At 27.4% G+C, this 24,959-nt stretch overlaps 1 protein-coding gene across 1 annotated transcript; it reads right to left on the minus strand.

The window, feature by feature from the left end:
• Positions 1–21,910: 21,910 nt before the first annotated feature.
• N7466_006289 (putative allergen) lies at positions 21,911–22,678 on the minus strand (the record flags this gene model as incomplete). The annotated part of the gene is made up of 1 exon (XM_057165686.1): positions 21,911–22,678. One exon carries the CDS (start codon positions 22,676–22,678, stop codon positions 21,911–21,913), a length of 768 nt encoding a protein of 255 aa, XP_057021285.1.
• Positions 22,679–24,959: the final 2,281 nt, after the last annotated feature.

A 24,959-nucleotide genomic window follows, 5' to 3' on the forward strand; every position in this document is an offset into this window, starting at 1 on the left:
AGTATATATCTTAAAGTATTTAGATAATAAATTTCTAAAAGAATAATAGTACTAGGTATAAAATTATAAACTAAAATCTAGTAAATTAAAGAAAAGAAATAGTTAGCTTAGTTAAAACTTAATATAATACTATAGAAAGATATATAGTAATATAATACTCTTAATTAATTAATTAATACTATTTAAATTTACTTATTTCCTAAGTAAATATTTTTAATTAAGGAATATTAATCTCCTTTATCTCTTTATTAGTATAAAACCCCCTTTCCTTTTAGGGTCTCTCTATATCTTAGAATATCCTTTAAATTTTTTTATATAGAGTATATAATTATTAAATCTTATTTCTATCCTAAGGACTCTTAATCTATTCTTATTATAAGGTATACTTAGTATAATTTTAGTCTATAGGGAGATCTATTAGAGTATCTATTTAAAATCTATAAATACTTATTATTCTATATTAGATAACCTTAAATAAATATTATAGGTATCTAAGCTTATATCTAAAAAGTTAAGCTATTAAAAATCTAAGGATAAACTATATAATATTAGATCTTTCTCTTTATTTAATCTTAACCTATAAATACCTAGCTATCTTAAATCTTAAAATAGATCCTCTTCTAGAACTAATTTTAGAGTATTATATATTCTAGAAATTATAAGTTTCCTATAAGAATAGAGATAAAATAATTATAAATTAGAACCTAGTAGAAAGATATTATAATCCTATATAATAAGAATATTTATAAAGTATTATTTTTAATTATATAATATATTTTTCTATAAAAGATTAATTTTTTTTAGTTAAAGCTATATTATAAAGCTATATTATAAAATTACTTAATAATAAGTAATATATAGTTAATAATAAGAAGTGGATCTACTACTATATTAAAGTAGGTACTACTAGGGAAAAAGGAAAACCTAGAAGAGAATTCTTAGAAGTTATTATATTTAGGAGGCCTAAAAGGATATCTAAATATCCTTTAATAGTAATAGGGGAGCTTATATTTCTTCCTAGTTTTCCTAATTTCTTACTTAGCCTATTTAGTAATAAGAATAGTAATAATGATGGAGATAATAATAATAATAATAATAGTGATAATAATAGTAATAATAATAGTAAAAGTAATAATAAGGAGATACTTTAATTAACCTAGTTCTAAGATTATAATTATACCTATACTATTCTATACTCTATATCCTATTACTTATATTGATTTTTTTTTTCTTTTTTTTAAATATTATTACTATTAGACTTAAATATTATTATAATAGAATAAAGATAGTAGATTATAATTAATCTAGATAGAGTATTAGTTCTTATTATTTCTTCCTATTATATTAAACCTATTAGTTCTCTACTATATATTATATATTAATACTATAAGTATTATATATTAATAGTCTTTATATAAAAATAAAGTTTTTTCTATTAGTAGATAGAGTTAGTTTTTAGTACCTATTATTAACCATAAAATACTTTAGGTTTATTTTTCTTTCCTATTTTCTTTCTTTTATTTTTTCTCTCCTATCTATCTTTTTCTTAAGTTTCTAGGACCTTAATATAATATTATTATATTTTTACTTACTATATTATACTATATATCTCTTATAAAAACTAATAAAATTTATTATCTATCCCTACTAATTATTCTAAGTCTATTATTTAATTATAATAATAATAATAATAATAATATTCTATTAACCTAATACTACCTAGCTAGTTATTACTATAGTAATATAGGTACTTTATCTATTAAAATATCTCACTAGCTTATTGTTACGGACCTACAGGGGTCGCGCTCCCGCGGGGCAACGAGACCTAACCGAATTGTCTGACGTACAGGTCACGTGGAAGGCATGGTTCCAGGAACCATGGCTATTCTGTTGTACCCAAACAATATAGAATAATGTAGGGTCGCGATGGAAAGACCATGACTTGGGAAAGCAACGCAAGAAAGGGCCTATCACAGGATAAGTAGTATTATAGGGATCGGGGATCCCTAGGATAGGAGAATATCCTACAACAACATATAGGTCACGGTTTCGTGTGATAACAGCTATTATACGAACAGGAGTATCCTAGGATATACTATAATTAAGGGATTTTGTAGGATACTAGTTATCCTAAGAATACTAGTATCCTATAATAGGTAGTAGCTACTAATATTATATAAATAGTAGGATCCTAAGAGTATTAGGATCCTATAAACAAGGATTATATAATAACTTATTAAGTAATAAGACCTACTTAGTAACTAATAAGCCTAGAGAATATTAAGTAATAAGTCCCAGACTTATTAAGTAATAGGAAGGATTAGATATATAAGATAGTTATTACCTATATATATTTAGTTCTTTATAATTAATCTATATATTATTACTTAGAACCTAATAGTTTATTTACCTATCAGTTTTGTATAAGATAAACCCCTACTAGGAGAGGTATCCTTGGTCTCTAGTCCCTCGACTTAGCACCTAAGTATAGCTTGACTAGGCGATACCCTCTTAGACACAGAACCCCTTGTTAAGTCTATTCTATAGACCTGAGCCTGTATAAGGCCTAATGTTAACTGGTAACGGTACGGTTGCGAATCGACGACTTAAGGATTAAGTGTCTACTTGGTAAGTAGAAGCCCTAATGAACGATACTTACTGTGACCACAGAGTGTTGTGTAATACTTATAATAAATATATAGGCTTATCCTTTTAGGTATTATTTCTAGATATTTATATTATAAATAACTAATTAAATTTATTCTAGAGAGATAAAATATCCTAATTTAGAGTTAGGATATATAAAATAATCTTAGAAATAGAATAAATAAAGTAGAATAAATATTAAATATTAGGAACTATATTATATTACTCTATATAAGTAGTCTTAAGTTTCTTAAGTTTATTAATTAATATTATTTATTAAGAATCTAAGAGAATTCTTTAAATTAAACTTAGAAGATTCTATTTTTATACTAAAAATAATTTCCTCCTTATTAACCTAGAAATTATATCTTCCTATAAGTTATAAAGAATATTAAAGGAGAAGGATTAAGTATTCCTAGAATAGGTATCTATATATTAGCTATAAGGATTAGGGAAGAGATGCTAAAGGATATATTTATATTATTAATATTTATCTATCTAATAGGTAGTTAACTTCTAAAAGTTCTAATATTATTCTTAATTTAAAAGTATAAATCTACTATCTAGAAGATCTCTTTTAAATTTATATTATAGGATTATTATCTCTACTTAATATTCTTAGTATTATTAGTAGTCTCTTAGAGTTTAATATTAATAATAGAATAAAATATTTAGAATCTACTAGTAATATATTAGGAAATATTAGGACTCTTTATATATTATTATCTAGATATATTTATTATTTATCTCTTATCTTATAATAGGACTTAGTAATTCTTAAGAGTCTTAGTATAAAAAGCCTAAATAGCTTAAATTTTAATTTAGTAGATAATAATTATCTTAAGGTTTTACTAGCTCTAGTAAGAGGTATCTTTTTTATTTTACTAATTATTTTACTTCTACCTTTTAATTATTATAATAAGCTAAAGGATATTTACTTTTATATCTTCTTTTTAGTATATTTCTTAAAAGTTCTTTAACTAAATACTAAAATAACTAATATAATCTTAAAAACCTTCTATATTCTTTATAATATATCTTTTAAAGCTAAATACTAAATATTCTACTTTAGATCTTATAATATATTAATATTATAGCTTATATTTTTATTTTTTATTTTTATTATTATTATTAGTATCTTAGATAATAATAATCCTATATTATTTAATCTTAATAAAGAAAAAGTAGTTAGCTAAAGTATTAAAGTACTTTTAATCTACTTCTATTCTATTATACTATAATACCTAGCTATAGATTATATAATAATCTATTACTTTATTTATTCTTTTTAATTATTAGTCCTTATTAATTATATATAAATCTATTAAGGGTAGTCCTTTTAGATATTATTAAGACTTACTTATTATATTATTATTATAATAGGTTATTATCTAGATCTTAAAAGATTTAGTCTTAGTATAATTAAGTATAAAGAATGATACTAAGTTTAGTCTAGCCTTATACTATTTTATACTATCTAAAATACTTCTTTTAGTAGTCTAGACTAATAATTACCTATTTATAATATTAATTTACTAGCTAATATTAATAATTTAGAGCTTCTAAATAAATTAGGTATATATAGAATCTTTAATCTATCTATTTTACTCTTAGGTAGTAAGCCTATAAAAGTAATATACTTACTTCTAAGTCTCTAACTATATAATATTTCTATTAAGATCTATAAAACTATATTTATATATTTATTAATCTTATAATCTATTATTTAGAATATAAAAAATAAGCTAATAGCCTTATATAATCTATATAATACTTAGCATTAAGTTAATATAGCTCTAAGTCTATTATCTATATATTATAAAATCAACCTTAAGATCTTTTATAGCTAAATATATTAACTTTTTATACTCCTTTATTATCTAAACCTCTACTATTTTATTTAAGAGAATATTATAGTTAAGATATATAAATCATAAACTAAATATATAGTAGTTACTAATAGCTCTCTTAAAATCTTCTAAAGTCTATTATAATTTCCCTACTTTATCTCTTATAAATAGTATATTAATAGCTTAGGTAGCTTTAATATCTTTTATATAGTAATTATTCTAGTTATTTATCTCCTAAGCCTTTTAGATCTAACTAAGATATATAAGATTAGAGAGACTTTAAATATATCAGAAAAATTATTTATTTTACTTTCTAGCTAAAGTACCTTCTATAAGAAAGTAGTTTATATTATTTAAAATATTATATACCTCTTATAAGACCCTAAACTTAGACTTAACTTATTATATTACTAATTAATTCTCTAACTCTTAGTACTATAAGTAATACCTAGTATAATAATCCTAAACTATAATCTTAATCTTAGTAAAAAAGCTTAGATACCTATAGTACTAATAGTATCTAACTTTATAACCAGTTTTATTCTACTTAGTTCTTAGTACTAATCTCCTAGACTAATACTTATACCCTTAATAGCTATAAAGAATAACTAGCTTATAGTATTAGTTTATATTAATGTCTCTTTTAGGAGTAGTATTTTCTACCTATACTTAGTCTCTCTTCTTAATTTCTCTTCTATCTCTCTTTATTATAGTTATTAATTATATTATATTATATTAATTATTTTTATTATATTATATAGTTTATATCTTTATTCTTAGATAGGACCTATCTTGATTCCTAGTAATAAACCTCTAATTATAGTCTCTCTTAGAGGGTATACTCTATATATACTTCCTCCTCTATTAGATAAAGATCCTTATTTATTATATATCTTTATTATATTACTAAGATAGATATATTTACTATCTTCTTATCTATATATATCTTATTAATTTATTTATTAGGGTATATAAGTTAATAATCTATTTCCCTTCCTTATTCTTTTTTTCTATCTTTTATTTTACTATAAAAAGCCTTCTAATTACTATTTTCTCTCCTCTCCTAAAACTTAATTAATATATAATTTATATCTTTCCTTCTCTTTATTTCTTTATCCCTATCTAGCTAAATTAATATTATTCTTTTAGTCCTAGATAGCTTTAAATTAATTTCTTCTTTTAGTTTAATAATTTTAATAGTATTTTAATTATTATAAGCTATAAAAATCTTTATTAATATAAGACTCTATAATAATATTAATAGTAGATCTTATTATATTATCTATTATTTAAAATCTTAAAAGCTAAATATAAGAAACTAAGTAAACTACTACTAAAGAGTCTAAGGAGGTTATTATTTAAAAGATCTAGGCTCTTAGAGATATTAGAATTAATTCTATTATTTTATAGGATTTAAGACTTAAAATAAAGAATATAGGGCTTTTTAAAGTTATTAGAGTATTAAATAATTTATTTAAGATTTTAAATAGTTATTAGGCTTCTTTCTTTTTATTATTCCTTTTACCTATATTAGTTATTTATATTTTCTTATATACTAAGTTATATATATTAATCTTTATTATAACTAGTAATCTTATAATCTTTTTTTAGTAAAATTAAAAAATTTACCTATCCTTTGATTTACTAATCTTATTATTATAATAAGGTAGTTTAATCCTAAAGGAAAGAGTCTATTTAGTAAGATACTAAGTCCTATACTATAAATATTAAAGTATTTAAGGGAGTACTCTAGAAAGTAGATTTATAGGCTTATTATAGTATTACTAAGTTTATACCCTAAAAATTGAACTTATTATTAGAATTATATAATTATATTATTCCTAATATTTCTGGTTCTATTAATTTTTATTATCTATTATTCTTCCTTTTTAGATATTAGTCTATATCTTTCTAAATCTTCTTATACTTAATATTATTAAGAATCTATATTTATTCTACTACTTATTCTATCTATTTCTATTACTCCTATAGTTATACCTGATTATAGGATCTAGGTCTATAGAAGCCTTAGTAAATAGGTTATAGTTTATACTATAGAGCTTATTAATATTAAGTTAGCCCTTAATAAGTTTAAATCTTAGGAATAATATTAAGAACTAATTATTATGGTTATCTTTACTAATAGCTATATAATAATTTAAGTAGTATAGAATCCTAAATATCCCTTTAGCTAGTTTATCCTCTATATAATTTGTACTTATATCTAAGTACTCTAGATTATATGAATACCTATAATCTTTAATCTATTAGATAATTACTAAATTACTATTATTAGATTCCTATATATATAGGTGTTCTAAGAAATAAGCTTATAGATATTATAGCTAGGGAGGTTATACTTAGAGGGGAGGGGGGAAGTAAGGCCGGAAGAACTATTTCCCTAGTTAGCTTTAGTTATAAAATAGTAAGTAAGGTGGAAGATTAAAGATAGATACTCTTATAGGAGAAGGATAAAACTAATAAACTGAACTGTAAGTTAGTTTTAATTTTGTATAAAAAGATACTAGGACTTTTTATAAGTATCCTAAAATAATATATATCTATTCTGGTCCAAATGTGGAGTATATGGGTAGTACTGAAGTACTTCCTATATAAGATTAATAAGGTTAATTTGGATATATGTGATTGCCTTAAGGGCTTATAGATATTATAGCTTATTCTGCTATAATATCTATGCTTTGTAAATGAGTATAAAGTGATGATGGATAAGATCTATGTAAAGATAGATCTTAGTAAGAATTTAATAGATTATAAGGCTCTTATGTCTTACCTGTATATAACTTGCTATATTACTAAATTTATATTTTAAATAGGCCTTCTAGGGTAGTTCTGTTACTATAAAGTAGAAGATAAACTAGAAGATAATGAGATAATAGACTAGGAATGACTGGTAGGGATAGGTAGTGAAGATGCTATATATTATAAATTGATAAACTGATAATCACTAAGATGACTACTAGAATAATAGTATAAAGAAGTAAATACTATTAATAAAGTAAGGTTATATAAGCTAGAGATATTAATAGGAGTGGAATATAGAGAATAGGTAAGGAAGTAGGATATAGATAGTATAAGTCTTAATAATCTGATTACTATTATATAGGCTAGCTTAAAATAGATATAAATCTTTTTTATATTTTCTTATAAATCTATTACTTATTTAGTAGACTTAAACTATAAATAAAAATAGTATACTTAAGCTATAGAAGGTTCTAATAGTAGATTACTTACTAAAGTCTTAAAAAATAAAGGTTATTTCCTATATCTTTAGGTTAGATGATTTATCCTATAGCTGAAAATGCTTAAAAATTATATTTTTTAATACTATGTAATTTTGAATTAGCTAGAATTCAGAATTATATTGGATGTGGATATTTTGGCTTAAAGCTAAGTTAAAGTATATAATATAGCTATTTTTAGTTGGCTAAAAAAAATTAAACTATTTTAGTTAATAAGCCTAGCTATCTATAGGAGAGTTACTAGAAAGAGGTTAATCTTATATTTATTACTAATAAAATAGAAAGTAGTATTAAATCTAAAATATCTTAGGCCTATATAAGGTAAATTATAAGGTAAAACTCCTCTTCTAATATATGCTTCTTTAGTAAGTTAAGGATATAAAGTAGAGGATGATCTATTATATTGAGGCTATTAAGAAGATTTATATTCTATTAGTCTTAATCTAAATCCTTAAGAGAGCTTAGTCTTATACTATCTATTAAATAGGGAAACTAAAATTCTAGATGCTTATTTGATATATTATTAGGTTTATAAGGTTATAGAGGTGGAGATTAAGGTAGGGGAGTTTATCTTTAGGTAAGAATAAATTCTCTATATAAGATATTTTATCCTTATTATAAGGAGAAAGATGAATATTGTTTATTAGAATAATATATAGGTTTTTATATTAATAGTAGTAAGTTATACTATAATACCTAGAAGGATTAATAAGAATAAAAAGGTATTAATTTTAAAGGTAATAGGTTGTATAGTGGTGACTAGAGGGATTAATATAGGTTCTATTATTGTAGGGGTAGGTATTAAGTTATTTATATACTAAATAAGAGAGAAACTATAGTTTAAGTGAAGCTATAAATAAGTAGTTAGCTAAGGTTATAAATAAGTAGTTAAGTAAGGTTATAAGATAGACTTAAAAATTTTTAAAGGGTGGGTGGGCTAGGTGCTTAGGGAAGAATTATATAGTACTTAATATATTATATAAGTAAATATAAATAATCTATATAGAGTCTTTTATAAGGAGGAGATTAAGAGGGTAGCTATAAGATATTAGGTTTAAGTAGAGTTATATATCTTAGGTTTATAACCTAAATAAATAGAATAGAAGTAGATCTAATAATATATAATATTAGAGTAGAGAGAAGGATAAAAAAGAAGTAGAGAGGAAGAGCCTTCTATAAGGGGAAGGCTTATAAGTAGATAAAAATTAGTCTTGATTAGGATATTTATACCCCTAGAAAATAGTTTTATTATTAGTTATATTTAGCTAATTCCTACTTATTATTAAAGGGGCTTAATTTATTAACTTCTAGAGTAATATCCTTTTCTAATAGATTAATAATAGATAAAAGCTTATATAATTATAAATATCTCTATTTATAGGTAGAAGAGAGATAAAAGTAGGTAAAAGAGAGATAATAGGAAGAAAAAAAGAAGTAGAAGGATAAAAAAAAGAGATAAAAGTAGATAGAAGATAAAGGAAGTTAAGAGAAGGAGAAAACCTAACTAACTACTTTTATAGAACTTATATAACTTTCTTATGATTTACTCTCCTAACTATTAAGGATTAAGATACTATCTTACTTAATTTATAGGAAAGTCCCTTAGTCTATTAGAAAATACTATCTAATCTAATTAGAATATTAGATAGACTATCTAGAGTAATAATAAGAGATCTATAAGTCTATCTATAACTATTTATAAGTAATACTAGGAGGGATACTATATTTATTCTTATCTTTATATAAGCTAGAAGGACTAGGTAGATAATTAAGCTATAAACCTATAAGTAGTAAGTAAGAACTAAAGGTTTATAAATAGTTTACTATAGAGGAATATATCTATAATATAATAATAGAGTTATATAAAATACTTATTACTTATAAAGAGTTTAGTCTTAGTAATAATATTTAGTTTAGTAATTATATAAATACCTTAACTAAAATTATAGCTATTAAGGTAGATATAAACTAATTGTTACGGACCTACAGGGGTCGCGCTCCCGCGGGGCAACGAGACCTAACCGAATTGTCTGATGTATAGGTCACGTGGAAGGCATGGTTCCAGGAACCATGGCTATTCTGTTGTACCTAGACAATACAGAATAATGTAGGGTCGTGATGGAAAGACCATGACTTGGGAAAGCAACGCAAGAAAGGGCCTATTGTAGGATAAACGGTATTGTAGGGATCGGGGATCCCTAGGATAAAAGAATATCCTACGACAACACATGGGTCATGGTTTCGTGCGATAATAGCTATCACATGAACAGGAGTATCCTAGGACACACCACAATTAAGGGATTCCGTAGGACACCAGTTGTCCTAAGAATACTGGTATCCTATGATAGGTAGCAGCTATTGGTATTGTACGAACAGTAGGATCCTAGGAGCATCAGGATCCCACGGACGAGGATCATGTGATGACTTATCAGGTGATGAGACCTGCTCATCAACTGATGAGCCCGGAGAATATTAAGTGATGAGTCCCGGACTTATTAAGTAATAGGAAGGATTAGATATATAAGACAGTCATTATCTATATATATTTAGTTCTTCATGATTAATCTATATATTATTACTTAGAACCTAATAGTTCATTCACCTATCAGTTTCGTACAAGACAAACCCCTACTAGGAGAGGTATCCTTGGTCTCTAGTCCCTCGACTCAGCACCCAAGTATAGCTTGACTAGGCGACACCCTCTTGGACGCAGAACCCCCCGTTGAGTCTATTCTATAGACCCGAGCCCGTATAAGGCCTAACGTCAACTGGCAACGGTACGGTTGCGAATCGACGACTCAAGGATTGAGTGTCTACTTGGTAAGTAGAAGCCCTAACGAACGATACTCACTGTGACCACAGAGCGTTGCGTAACACCCTATAGGAGTATAAGCTAAATAGAATCTATAGTAGAGTTTATATCTTTAAGGATTTATATTTCTATACTAAGGGGGGGACCCCCTAGACCCCCCCTATAGGAGTATAAGCTAAATAGAATCTATAATAGAGTTTATATCTTAGAGGGTTTACATTTCTATACTAAGGGGGGGACCCCCCTAGACCCCCCCTATAGGAGTATAAGCCAAATAGAATCTATAGTGGAGTTCATATCTTCGAGGGTTTACATTTCTATACTAGGGGGGGGACCCCCTAGACCCCCCCTATAGGAGCATAAGCCAAATAGAATCTGTAGTAGAGTTCATATCTTCGAGGGTTTACATTTCTATACAGGGGGGAGACCCCCCAGACCCCCCTTAGGGGCATAAATCTAAGTAATCTAAGTATATTATATAGTTTGGGGGCTTCAATCTGGAAGGAATTGCATAAATCAAGCATATGATGCAGTTCGAAGGCTTCAATCTAGAAGGAATAGCATGATTTAAGTATATGATGCAGTTTAAGGGCTTCAATATAGAAGGAATTACAATCTTCCCTACAGGGGGGGGACCCCCCAGATCCCCCCTTGTAGGTGGAAATGCAGGATTTAAGCATATATTAAAGACTGACCAGTTGCCTCAAATCACTTAATCAGCTTTATCTCATTATCTAGAGCAGATCACATGACCGGACCGGTCACATGATGATCAGGATGACTCAGCGGTCATATTTGAAAAAATCATGTGTCACGTGAGGATAAGAAAATAGGTCACGTGAGGTTACATTGATAAGAAACGATCAGATAAGCAAAATCGATTTCACTATATACCCTCCCCAAAATTTCAGTACTGTAAGAAAAATATGCTCTCACTCCGCTTCGCTCCGTTCAAGCGATAATAATAAAAAAAAGAGTAATTAAAAGCCTAGGTGAAATACCTATAATATATAAATGCTAGCCTTAGATAAAGAAATTTTAGAAAATAAAGGTATATCTATATAAAGATCTCTATCTCTATAAGCTAAATCCTCTAGGTCTACCTCTATATAAGTAAGATATTCTATAAAAAATAATTCTAAATAAATAAACTCTACTATACTTAAGTCTAAGCTAGATAGGCCCTTATTACTAAGTAAGTTATTAACTAATAAGGGAAAAGCCTTAGAATAAAAGATAAGGTTTACTAGAAGTCTAACTAAGCTAGGTAACTTTACTCTAAATATAGGTATCTATAATTTAAATAAGGAAGAAGATTCTAATAATAAGTCTTTAATTATAAGCTTACTAATAGAGATTAATATATTAACTATTAGTTCTTAGGTAAGAGAAATAATTAAATTAGAGATATTAAGGAAGATAGAGATAATCTTAGAAAATTATTTCTATTTTATTAAATCTTAGTATAATTAATATCTAGAATTTTTCTAAGCTATAAATATTAAAATTAATTTAGTAAATAAGAGATATAATATTATAAATATCTAAATTAGTATTATTCCTAAAAATAACTATAATAATATACTTAAGCCTTAATATAAAAAAGCTAGAAGGATACTAAATCTAGAAAATCTATTATCTAATAAATTCTAGAGCTTTTTTATAACTACTTAGTATTTAATAAAAGAATTTAATAGAAGATACTATCTTCTTTATTAGTAGAATATATAATATAAGTAGGCTAAGATATTAATAGATATCTAAGATTTAAGATTAAGTAATCTTATAGATAATATCTTTTTTAATAATAATAAAAAATAAGTACCTCTATCTTCTACTAAAGATAATTAAGTAGATATATCTAAAGAGTTAGATAGTAATTTAGATAATAATATAGATAAAGATAAACTAATAAGACTTAATATTTTAAAAATATAAATAATTAGTTAGTAATATTAATTAAACTTAGCTAAAGTTCTATATTAATAGCCTAAGGGAACTAGCTCCTAGATATTTATATACTATAAGGACTACTCTATACTAATCTATTATATTTAAGCTAGCTCTTATAAAAGCTATAATTATAGTAGGGTAGAATATATTTTAATAATATAGATATATAATATTACTAAGGTATTAGGGATTAGGGATAGGGTTTAAGATAAGTTTTAGAGTTATATATAAAAGGGTATAGAAGATATAGTTAGTATTAGCTAGAAAGTAGAAGATAATAATAAAGATAGCTTAAATCTCCTTAACTTAATTAAACTTATAAAAGGTATAATTTATCTATAGATATATATTCTTATTAAATAAAGAGATAGTATCTTTATATTAAAGGGATATTTATTTATCTATTATATTATTATTAGATTAGTCTTAGATAGTAATAGAGTAATTTATTAAAAGGCTAAAAAACTTAAGTTATTATATTACTAGAAATATAGCTTAGAAGTATTATATAATAATAGTAATAAGTATAAAGAAAGTAATAAAGAAAGTAATAAAATAGGTAAAGAAAGTAATAATTCTATTTAGCTAAGATTAGTATAAAGCTAAAGATATTAAAATAAGCCTACTTATAGAAAGTATTATTATAATACTAAAGACTATATAAAGTATAATTATAATATTAAAATATATAAAAGATATTATAATAAGCTAGCTTATTATAAATAAACTAATTATAGGTATAAGACTACTTAGAGTTATAATACTAAAAGTAATAGAAGATATTATACTAAATCTACTTATTATAAATAATATAATAATATAGCTACTTAGGGTTATAGTACTATAAGTAATAGTAATAAATTAGCTAATTACCTAATAACTAAAAAGAAGTATTCTAAAAAGGTAAAAGGCTAGTCTACTAATATTAAGTATAAGCTCTAGTGATTAAATATAAGAAATTCTAAATTAACTACTTATAATTAGAATAGTAGGGGATAGATAGCTTAATAGGAAAGCCTAGACTAATAAGCTAATCTTAAACTACCCTCTAGCTTCTCTTATAAGACCTAAAGCTACTTAATTATAGGATTAATAGAGAATAACTATAGAAGGATTTAGGAAGGATAACTCTATTTAATAAATTTTTCTATATTCTTAAGTACTATATTTTTACTTTTATTATTAAATTTACTTTCCTTTAACTATTAGAATAGAATAGATTAAATTATTATATAATTAGTATTTATACTTATAAGTCCTTATGAATAATCTTTCTTAATATTTAAGTATAATATTAATATAGTTTGGTAGAGAAGAGAAGATTAAATATATATATAAGAGGGTTAGAGTATGAATAGAAAGAAAGAAGATAGAGAAATATAATATTAAAAAATATATAAAAGAGAGAGGGGGTAGAAATATTAGGATGATTAGCCTAGGGTAAATATTATTATATTAATTTATTATAATAGAAGAAAGTGGAGGACTTAGGAATAATAAGGGAGAATGGAAAGTATTTAGTTACTTATTATATATATATAATCTATACTCTTACTTTATCTTTGTATAGATAGCTTATTCTCTTTTTCTCTTCTTCTTCTTCTTTTTTTATAGCTTCTAATATTATAATATTATACTCTCTCTTATTCCTTATTCCTTATTTATAGACTTATTCTTTATTCTTTTAGAAAGAGAAGGTTTAGCTAAAAGAATAGAGAAAGAATAGTAATTATATATATAGGGCTACTTAAAATTAGCTTTATTTTTTCTTTTCTTTTTTTTTTTCTTAAACTATATCTTATATAATAAGGCTTAGGTACTAAGGATTAGCCTACTCCTTCTACCCTCTAACTTAGTTCTATCTCCTTATAAGGCTTATACTTAAACTATTATTATATATTAGCTAATAATAGAGTTATTAGGAGAGATAGGGGGTCTTTAGGGTATAGATATCAATAGTATAGAGGATATTCTAATAGGGGATAAGTTAGGGTCCTAAATAGGTAGGATGGTATAGGCTACTATAACAGAGGACTTCTATATAGTAGAGTCTATTAGGGATAAGATCTACTAGATTTCTTTTTTATTTTTATTTAAATTATAAAATTACTATAGTAGTAATAGTTATTAGCTTTTATATTTTAGAAATATAGATATACTATTTTAAACCCTAATTATATAAGATACTAACCTAAATAAGGTTATTCTTATATTTAAGATATATTTTAAAAAAAAAATAATATATAATTATAATATAGTAGAAATATTATAATTAAGATTTTAATACTATCTATTATTTATTAGTAAAAGGACTAAATCTTAATACCCCTACTATAAATCATAGCTATAATAATTAATATAAGAAAGAGTCCTAAAATAAAAATATTTAAGAGTTACTATATTTTATATTAGCTAGCTATTATATTTATTACTTAGCTAGAATTAGATTATGGAGGTAGGTATAAGACCTTAGTATATTAATATATACTTAAATCTTTATTAATATCTTTAGGATAAAATATATAAAGAGAATAGAAGCTTATTATCTAAGCTATTTATAGTATATTAATAAATTCTCTATTTATTAATTCTCTCTGATAGCTAATTAAATAGATTTAGGGCTTATTAAAGGAATTTTGATTTTTAGTTAATAAGATAGAAATAATATAATAACTTTTATATATCTATTTATAATAGCTTTATAGATTGGTAATAATTTATTTTCTTTCTAGATATTAGGGTTAGTATTATATTTAAGAAGAACTCTAATAGCTTCTATATATCCTTATATTACTACTCAAAAAAGGGTAGTCTACCTAAGATAATCTTACTAATTAATAACTACTCTAGTATTATATAACTTCTATATATAGTTAGTATATTTATAGTTTATAATATACTAAAATAGAGTTTTACTAATATAGTCTAATATATTATATTAATCTTTTTATATTAGGTTATTAATAATATTATTTTATGATTCTAAATTATTATAGGTCTATATTAATAATATCTTTATTAAAGAAATAATAGTTTAGAAGATTATTTAGTTACTCTTAAAGAAGTAGGATTAGTATAGCTTAGGAATTAAGAGGTTTAAGTTAGAAGGTAGGGTTAATTAATTTAAAAGGAAGAGATCTATTATCCTAGAAACCTAGCTTAGGTATAGGCTATAGGTTAGTAATTAGTAAATTATAATAGGTAACTCTATATACTTTTAATATCTTACCTTAAATTAATAAAATAGGTAACTTATATAAAATCTATATTTAGACTAGTATATTATATAATAAGGTTTAAAAGGGTACTTTTATATCTTTAATATAGAAGGTAATAATAGGTGGTATTATAGCTCTTCCTAATATTAATCTTATTTATTACTTAGTAAGATATTATAGGATGAATAAGGCTCCGGACTACCTTTAGTTAAGGTTGATCTTTATTTTGGTATAGACTAAGATCCTTAACTAGTAGGTACTAGGTTTGATTATAGAGTGGTTGATTATATCTATTACCCCCTTATTACTCTTATGGGCCTAAAGGTAGTAATATATATAAAGGAATTACCTATAAATTATAATAAGAAAGGTCCTAGTATACTATATAAAATATAGTCTCTATTTATAAATACTAGGGATTATTAAACTTATTATTTATAGATAGTTGTGTTTTAAGCTTAGGTTTGGGACTAAGAGTTTAAAAGTATAGAGGTAAATCTGGTTTTGAATACTACTATAAAGATTGAGTAAGGTAGCTTAAGGTCCTAAATAGCTAAATTAAGAGAGATATTAAATTTGTAGGGTAAAAAAAAGTAGACCTAAGCTAATTATAAGACTTAAAATAAGAAATCCTAAGTAGTATCTATTTCTTATTTTAGTGTGATATTATTTTAAGATCTAACTAAAATTTAAATACCTAAATACCCTTTTCTTCCTAATTTATTAGTAGGCTTAATTTGTTTACTCTAAAAATACTAAATAGGTATTGTAAAGCCTTAGAGTAGTATATATAGTATAAATAGTTCACTAATTAAGTTAAAGTAGATTAGGCTAGGTATTTCTATATTTAAAAAAATGTTTCTCTTTATTTATATCTTACTTATTAGTATCTATATATATACTTCTTTTAGTGGTTCTCTTAGAGTTATTAATTATAATAATAAATATATTATCTAGTCTAATAATAATTATGGATATACTGGATATTTAGTACTATTTACTATATTATATAGGATAGACTACTCTAGTAAGACCTAGATATACTACTTTTATATTCTATAATAAGTAAGAAATAGTTTAATATACTTCTAGTACTTAGCTAAACTATTAAAGGAGTTTTCTAATATAGGTATTTAAGCCTTATAGTAGATACTTATGGTAAAGAAAATAGAGATCTAGCTACTTAGATTAATATAGAAGATACTAGTCTTATTACTTTTTATAATAGTAGTAATAATATATTATATAAATTAAGTAATTTAATAATAGGGAGTTAGTATATTCTAACCTTAACTTCTACTTTAACCTTAATTTCTATTTTAATCTTAACTTCTACTTTAACCTTAACTTCTATTTCTACTAGGATATCTTTTTTACTAGCTACTTCTATCTTTATTTATACTCCTTCTAAATCTACTATCCCTATTCTAACTTCTACTTCTAATATATTAACTATCTTAACTTAGAGCTTATCTATAGAGTCTTCTTATAGCTATTTATTATAAATCTAAGGGTTCTTTATATTCTATAATTCTTTAAGCTTTTAAATATTATTTTTTATTCTATTTTATTCTTTATCTTTTCTATTATCTATTTTCTTTATACTTCTTATTTATATATTTTCTTACTAGCCTTATATTTATTATTTAATTAATTTATACTCTCTTATTAGATTCTTATACTTAATAACTACTAAGTCCTCTATATAAATATAATTTACTAAATCTTTTAATAATCTAAAAGTATTTTTAAACCGAAAATCATATCCTTATTTTCCTAATAATAGATATATTATCTTCCTTATCTATATTATTATAGACTACTAGATATATAATTCTAGATAGTATTTAATCTAACTAGATTATAGTAATAATATTAATCACTAGTCTAGATTAGTCTACTTCTATAAACTATAACTTTTAGAGTAGGTATTACTTACTAGATATATTATTTAGATTGATTTTAATTAGATTAACTCTAACTATATATCTAAGCTAAATCTTAATCTATAAGAATATGACTTATTAGATTTAAAAAAGCTTATTAATTAGGTCCTAATAGCTCTAAGCTTAGCTTATATAAAATAGTAATATAGTCTAAGGGATAAGAAATACTAAAAGATAACTTTAAAAATATAAAGTATTATTTAGTAAAATAGTATTTATATAGGTAAGAAAGTTAACTCTAAGCTTATAATTCTTTTTTATTATAGTTAGTTACTAACTTTCCTCTTAGGATTATAAAATCACTTCTATAGCCTAGAATCTATAAAGTTATTACTATAAATTAAAGGTTTAGGCTCTGATTAGGGTTTTTACTTATATATAAGATAATTTAAGTATAGCTTATTAATAAAATATATATTATAAAAGTAGTAATAAAGGTTAGAAATACTTAAGTATTATATACTTTAATAATATAGGTATAAGTAAGTAATAAAACTTAAAAACTCTATACTATCTAAATATATATTAATATAATTTAAAAGTATTACCTTTATAACCTATTAGTTAAATTACTTATTTAGGCTCTTACTATTATCTCCTAGGTAGATTAGATAAAACCCTAGAGTAACTAGTATATAATAGAAAATAAGGATATTATATTAAGATTAGAGATTATTAAGATAAGATTAGTAATATATTTACTAAGACTTCTTATTATTAAATAGCTTAGTATATAAGTAATAGAATTATAGAAATATATATAGGATATATTAATATACTTATTTTTTATTTTTATACTATTATTAATATAGTGGTCTATTTAAGGACTTTTAGTAATATTATAAGATATATTTTACTTATCTTTATAATATAGTATTATATAAACTATTAAAGGAGGATAATTAATACTAAATATTATATTTATAGACTTATCTTAATAATAATCTTAAGTAAATTAGATATTTATTATCCTTAGGTAGTATTCTAGGATAGAATATAATATACTCTATTAACTTATATAGAGTAACTATATTATAAAGATAGTTTAGGCTATTAATACTATCTAGGATTACTTCCTTAAAAAGCTTTATACTAAGGTAAGTATATTTAGATAGGTATTTTTTATAAATATTAAAAATTTAAGTTATATTATATTTAGAAAATATATTACTAGTAATATACTTATTATAGGAAGTATTCTATTAGTCTTTAATATATTTCTCTTTCTAGATATATAAGAGCTTAGCCTTTTTATTATAAAGCTTTACTTTTTAAAGAGCTAAGTTAATATTTTTAGTTAGATTCTTATTAATTATCTTAGTTAAGGATATAATTTTCTTATTAATATTAATAATTTCTTCTTATTCCTAAAACTTAGTAATAGAGGTTATACTAAGTCTTTATAAGATATTTATATTATAATAATATAATATATTTTACTCTATAGAATAGTATTTATAGTTAGGCTCTAGGTTATAAAATATAGCTTATATATCTAAGGCCTTTAGTATTAATTAATATTTTAGGTAGGTATTATAGTTTTAGTAGTTAAGTACCTAATTATAAGTAGCCTTTAATATCTTAGCTATAGATATTTAGTAAGAAAGCTAAAGAAAGTATTTATAAGATACTAATAGTTAATTATATTTATAATCTTACTCCTAACCCTATAGACCTATAAGATATCTCTAAAGCTATTATATTTAGTTAAGGTAGTATTATTATAATATAATAAGGAGAAAGATAGTATTTTAAGCTTCTTAGGTCTATTAGTAGTAACTATATAAAAGAATAGAAGTTTTTTTATACTTTTAGTCTACTTAAGTATCTATGATTCTTATCCTTTAGGTGGTTTTATACTAAGAATCTTTTTAATTATATTAAGATCTTTAAAAGTATTATTAGCTATCCTATAAATAATAATCTAGAATATAAAGCTCTTCCTAAGGACTAGATATTTATTAAATTAATTCTTTAGTCTATATAGTAAATCTTAGTTTAATAAGTATATATTTAAATTTTAAGATAATTTATATAATTTTATTATTTTAAATATAATAATCTTTTAAGAACCTAGGATTAATAGTTACCTAGTATTTTAAATATCTATTCTTTTTACTCTATTTTATATTAAATAATATATCCTATATAATATCTATTAATATTCTTAAAATTAAAGGGTAGTAAATATATAAACCTAATAATATAGATATTTATTAGAGCTAGTATATAAACTTAATTCTATAATAGTACCTATATAAGACCTAGAGCTTATAAAAAATAAAAATAAGCTAGTAGTTTAAATATATACTCTTTTATACTTAAAGTTATAATAGTTATTATTAAAAAGATAATAGAGAAGATAGTTAATATCTTTTATATTTATAGTAAAGTACTCTTAAGACTTTATTTCTAGGTTATATTTTTATATTAGATAATTATAGATATATTTTAGTAGTATCTTATTATTTTCTATAAAAATTAATAAAAATAGTATAATTACTTATATTAATAATATCTTATTTAACTTTCTTATTAAAGGTTTATAATAAACCTTATTCCTAACTTAAAATTAAAATATAAAGCCTATTATAAATTATTAACCTAATAGGAAGATCTTACTAAGATATAATATAGAACTTAGTAAAGCTTTTAAGCTATTATAGTATTAGGTTAGGTTTCTCTTTTAGATTTAAGAAATCATTCTTAGGTTCACTATAAGAAAGCCTCTATCTAGTTATCTATCTAGTTAGCCATTAGGTCCTAAATTTTTAAAGGATAGTAATCTTTTAGCTTATATATTCTAAGTGAATTTTATATATTTATACTTAATATTAGTAGGGGAAGTAAGAGTCTAGAGTAAGATAATATTATCTTTAGACTTAATCTATTCTTAGTATTTAAGTATAAACCTATATGATTTGGTATATATTATACTCTTCTAAAGGGCTTTCTAGATATTTTTCTGTAATAATATCTTAAATAATCTGCTTAGAAGATATAATAGAAGAGTGATAAATGAGCCTTCCAAAGTTCTGCTTTATAAGGAAAAATCCTGAGGGTTATATGGGTGCGAGCCGAATCCCGATCACCTCTTTGGGTGACAAATCTCACCCTGTTCTTACCTGTATCACCCAGTCTGTAAACTTCTCACCCATATCACCCATACTAAACTAAAATGTTCTCTGTTGCCGCTCTAGGGTGATAGGGCTATAGGGATAATTGTCCACCTGGATATATGTGGCTTAAGTACGGCTGAGCGGACGGGAAGCCCTGTTCTCCACACCCTATGGTCGTATGTACTCGGGTATGTACTGATGAAGGTTATAAAGAACAAATGTGTCAAAAGTAGATTTAACAGGACCGGTCATAAGGAGGATATGGTAGTATTACTCTTTGTCATAAGGAGGATATGGTAGTATTACTCTTTGTGCTGAAGGTTTAGCTTATATCATACTATTTAAATTTTATTTTTTTCTTATCTTCGTCAACCTTCCTAACTATTAACTAAGGGAATACTATAAAGGTAGCGAGCTGTAGATCTGAATGAACAATCAATCAAAAGCTTTTGCAAGCTTGGAATACGGTAGTTGAATCAGATATCGGAAGGATTTTGCACTTGCTGTCTCCCTCCAAACCGAGTACGTGCTCTCCCCGGGCAGTGCCCATAGTTGCCCATGAATAAACCTTCAGCCACTGCGCCGCGCGAGCCTCGAGGGTGTCCCAGGCTTATCTGACGTACCAATTTATCTGATTACTCGAGATTGAATGCTAATATTGACGATTGATGAGGGAATGCATATGTGCAATGATGCGGTCATGCCGCCACATGGACGCCACATGGCCACCACATCCATGGATGTTGTAAACCTTGAAGGTAAAGAGCAAAACCCAACCCCAGGAAATTATACTTGTATAGAAGATAGAAACGAAGATAGAGAATGAAGGAGATTGAAGTTGAAGATGATGATAATTTGATAATTTTCTTTTTTGGGTTCGGATTGGCATTGGTCATTGGTATTGTAAAAAAAGACAAGATGAGACATCATCAAAAGAAAGGACCAGCCTCGATCTCAAATAGATCAGGGGAGAGAAAGGAAAGGAAACCAAACCAACCGAAAATCCCGCCCAAAAGCAATTCATCAACGAAAGTCATAAGTCTATATCTATAAACGAGCAAAGGCAAACTGGCAAGCTTTTTCTTCTTTTCTGCACAACTCCAAACTTAACCGCTGTAGTCAATGACGACAGCGAGACGAACAGGGCCAGAGGAGATGTTACCACCAATACCACCGACATCAGTCTCAGCGCTAGTGTAGGCGTTGGAGACAGTACCAGCATCGGTAGTAATGGAAGAGCAAGTGGAGCCAAGAGCATCACAGATCTGCATACCCTGAACGGTAAGACCGGCGTTCTGGGCCTGGATAGCAGAGACATCAAAGCCAGACCAGCCGCTGTTGGAAGTGGAGCCAAAGTCGAACTCACCCCAGGTAGAGGCATAGGAACCCAAGCTGTTGGTAGGGATAGTGGTACCCTCAGCGGCAGCCCAGCCACCCTGGGAATCGGTATCGAAAGCGTAGTAGACAGTCTGACCAGCGGAGAGAGTGAAAGTGTGGCAAGCCTTGCCGTACCAGCCGTCCATGGTGCCGTCGGAGCTGTACTTGTTCCAGATGACGACGGTCCAGTCATCGGTGTTGGAGCCGGTGAACTGAACGACGTACTCGTAGGAGCTAGCATCGGAAGCAGACACCTCGATGATGTTGCTGCCGTAGGGGTTACCGACGTTGCCCTCGTAGGTATCGCCGCTGCCGGTGGAGCTGGTGCTAGCGCCAAAGCCGGAGGTAGCGTAGCTGCTGGTGGAGGGGACGGCGGTCCAGGAAGAAGAGGCGGCGGCGGTGGTAGCGGTAGCCTGGCGACGGGCGTTACCCTGAGGACGGGCGAAGACACCGGTAGTGAAAGCTGCCAGCAGCATAAGAGACTTGGAGAACTGCATGATGGCGGATAAGAATAGAAAGGACCGAAAGGTGGATTTTTTTTTCAAAAAAAAAGAAAAAAAGGATTGACTGTTGTTTCTGAGGTCGGAACAAAGAAGCAAAGTAAGGAATGACAAGAAGTTATGAAAACTTCTTAGAAGAGAGTGTGGTGGGAATCTGAAGAGACTGTGGTTAAGAGAATGTGGGTTGAGGTGGAAATCAAAGGAGGATCAAAGCTGGGATATATATACCCTTCGCCATCCAGAGGAAAAGAATCTTTGCCATCCCCCGCCACGTTTGCCTCTCCGAACCTGGGTCTCCAGTCTCCAGTCACCGGGCTCCGTACCTGGTACCTGAACGGGGCATCCATGGGAGTGCGCGCCGGGGATGGGCATACGTCAGGGAGCTGCGCACTAGATTACAGTGGGGAAGAACGAATATGCGCATAGTGTGGCAGAGTTCCAGAAGGGCCGGCGCCTTGGGTTGACGTGTAGGTCCAGCAGAAGGCAGTGGAGACGCCAGTAGAAAGAATGAACTTGGATTGGCGCTAAGATCGGGGGAGTGATCCATCCGCGGTTCCGCCTTGAAGTTGGCTGGTGGAGATCCGTGATTGGTGGTCCATGCAGGAGGAGTCGCAATCGTCGGGCAAATCAGACATGTCACAGGCTCACAGGGCGCACCCAGAATTGCATTAAGTTCTGTGTTTTTCTTTTTCTTTTCTTTTTCTTTTTCTGTTTGGAGAGTGGGGCTGCGAGGAACTCAAGTACCACGGAAAGCCGTGTGGGCTTGAGATGTATCTCTTGTACACTTGGACCACCGAATCATTGTGCTTCAAACTCCGGGCGAGTCCGTTGGAACTTGCTGTATGTATTTTCCGCAGCTCTTGAATTTTATTGTCCAGTAGCTTGGAGTTGAGGCATCGGTTGTATTACCCGGTCACTGCCAGGTAGACTCTTTCAATAAGGCGTCGGAATCTGGGTGGAACTGGCTACTAGGATTTCAGTATTGAGATTCGAACCGAGTTGAGAGCGGGGGATCCAGCGCATAGGAGACGCGGCCATGAAAGTTTTCATTGGAAAAAGGGAATAAAAAATAAAACGAACAGCCGGGGAAGGTGAGAATGGGTTCAATTACACGATAGGAATGGAATTGGCGCAGTGGGGTGGTCGGCAATGAAGTCGGTGGATTGACCCGGATGTTCTCCGTCCACATTGTTCACTAGCGTTGAAATCTTTAATTGAACTGGATTGAGTGCTACGTAGTGTATGTATGACATGTACTTTGACGCTGGCTGTGTACTAGTATATGATTATGGTTGTCTTTGGTATTATTTGAACACCATAGATAAAGATGCAAAAAAGGCGAAAATCCAAGAAAAACGAAAGCTCTCAAGTTTGATTACGAGCAACTTGACTTTTCAACGTTCTGTGGATCAACCGCGTGTGGTTCAGGGGAAAAAGTAAAGCAAAAGTATAAAATGTATTGGCAAAGCAGTCTGATTGGCTGAAATTTCAATTAAAGTGGACTCAGCCCCAATCAACTCTGACCAATCGCGGAGCTTTGTGAAAACTAGGGCTCAGCCCTTGACCAAACATCAACCAATCACGTTTGATCCCCTGACGACCCAATTATTCCAGTTTGCAATTTCCACCAAAGCGAAAAGAACCCATGGAATAAAGAATTGTACCTGACCCCTTTTGCTTTCACCCAATCCTTTGCCAAAAGCAACCAGTTGTGCCGTGCTGATAATAATTATACTTTGGTACCTGATGGTCCAAAGCTGCAAAATACTCGAGGAAAAGACTCACGTACATGGCATACGTATACCACACTGCAAGACTGTCTCAGAATTAGGCTTTTCAACGTCATTGAAGAAACTGCTTGGCGAGTTCAGATTCTACTGTATAATAATGGGGCCACAGGCTTGGTCTAGACAAAGGGAAACCCCACGCGCTTGCGGGGCCAAGGGTTCGTAAGGGCTTTTAGTCTGAGAAAGAGGGTCAGGGATTGCGAAAATCTTACAAAATGCCCACCTCTTTTTGACCCCTTCTACATCACGGCCACTCCACAACGTTCCACTGAGGGGCAGGATAAAAATGCTAGAGAACTGCCCAGAGAACTGGCCAGGCTCAGTAAGAAATTTCAAACGCAGATCTAGAGCTGATCATCAAGGCCTGGGCTCTTATGGATTTGTGTCGAGTGACTTGAAGATGAGAGATGGTGATCAAATACCAAAAGTAGGTAAGAATGAAGAAGGGCTTATGGTGCTTCAAGCAATAATTAATACGTACTATACTGCAT

Source organism: Penicillium verhagenii (assembly GCF_028828195.1).
Source record: "Penicillium verhagenii strain IBT 33310 chromosome Unknown utg000006l_segment0_segment0, whole genome shotgun sequence".
Lineage (NCBI taxonomy): Eukaryota > Fungi > Ascomycota > Eurotiomycetes > Eurotiales > Aspergillaceae > Penicillium > Penicillium verhagenii.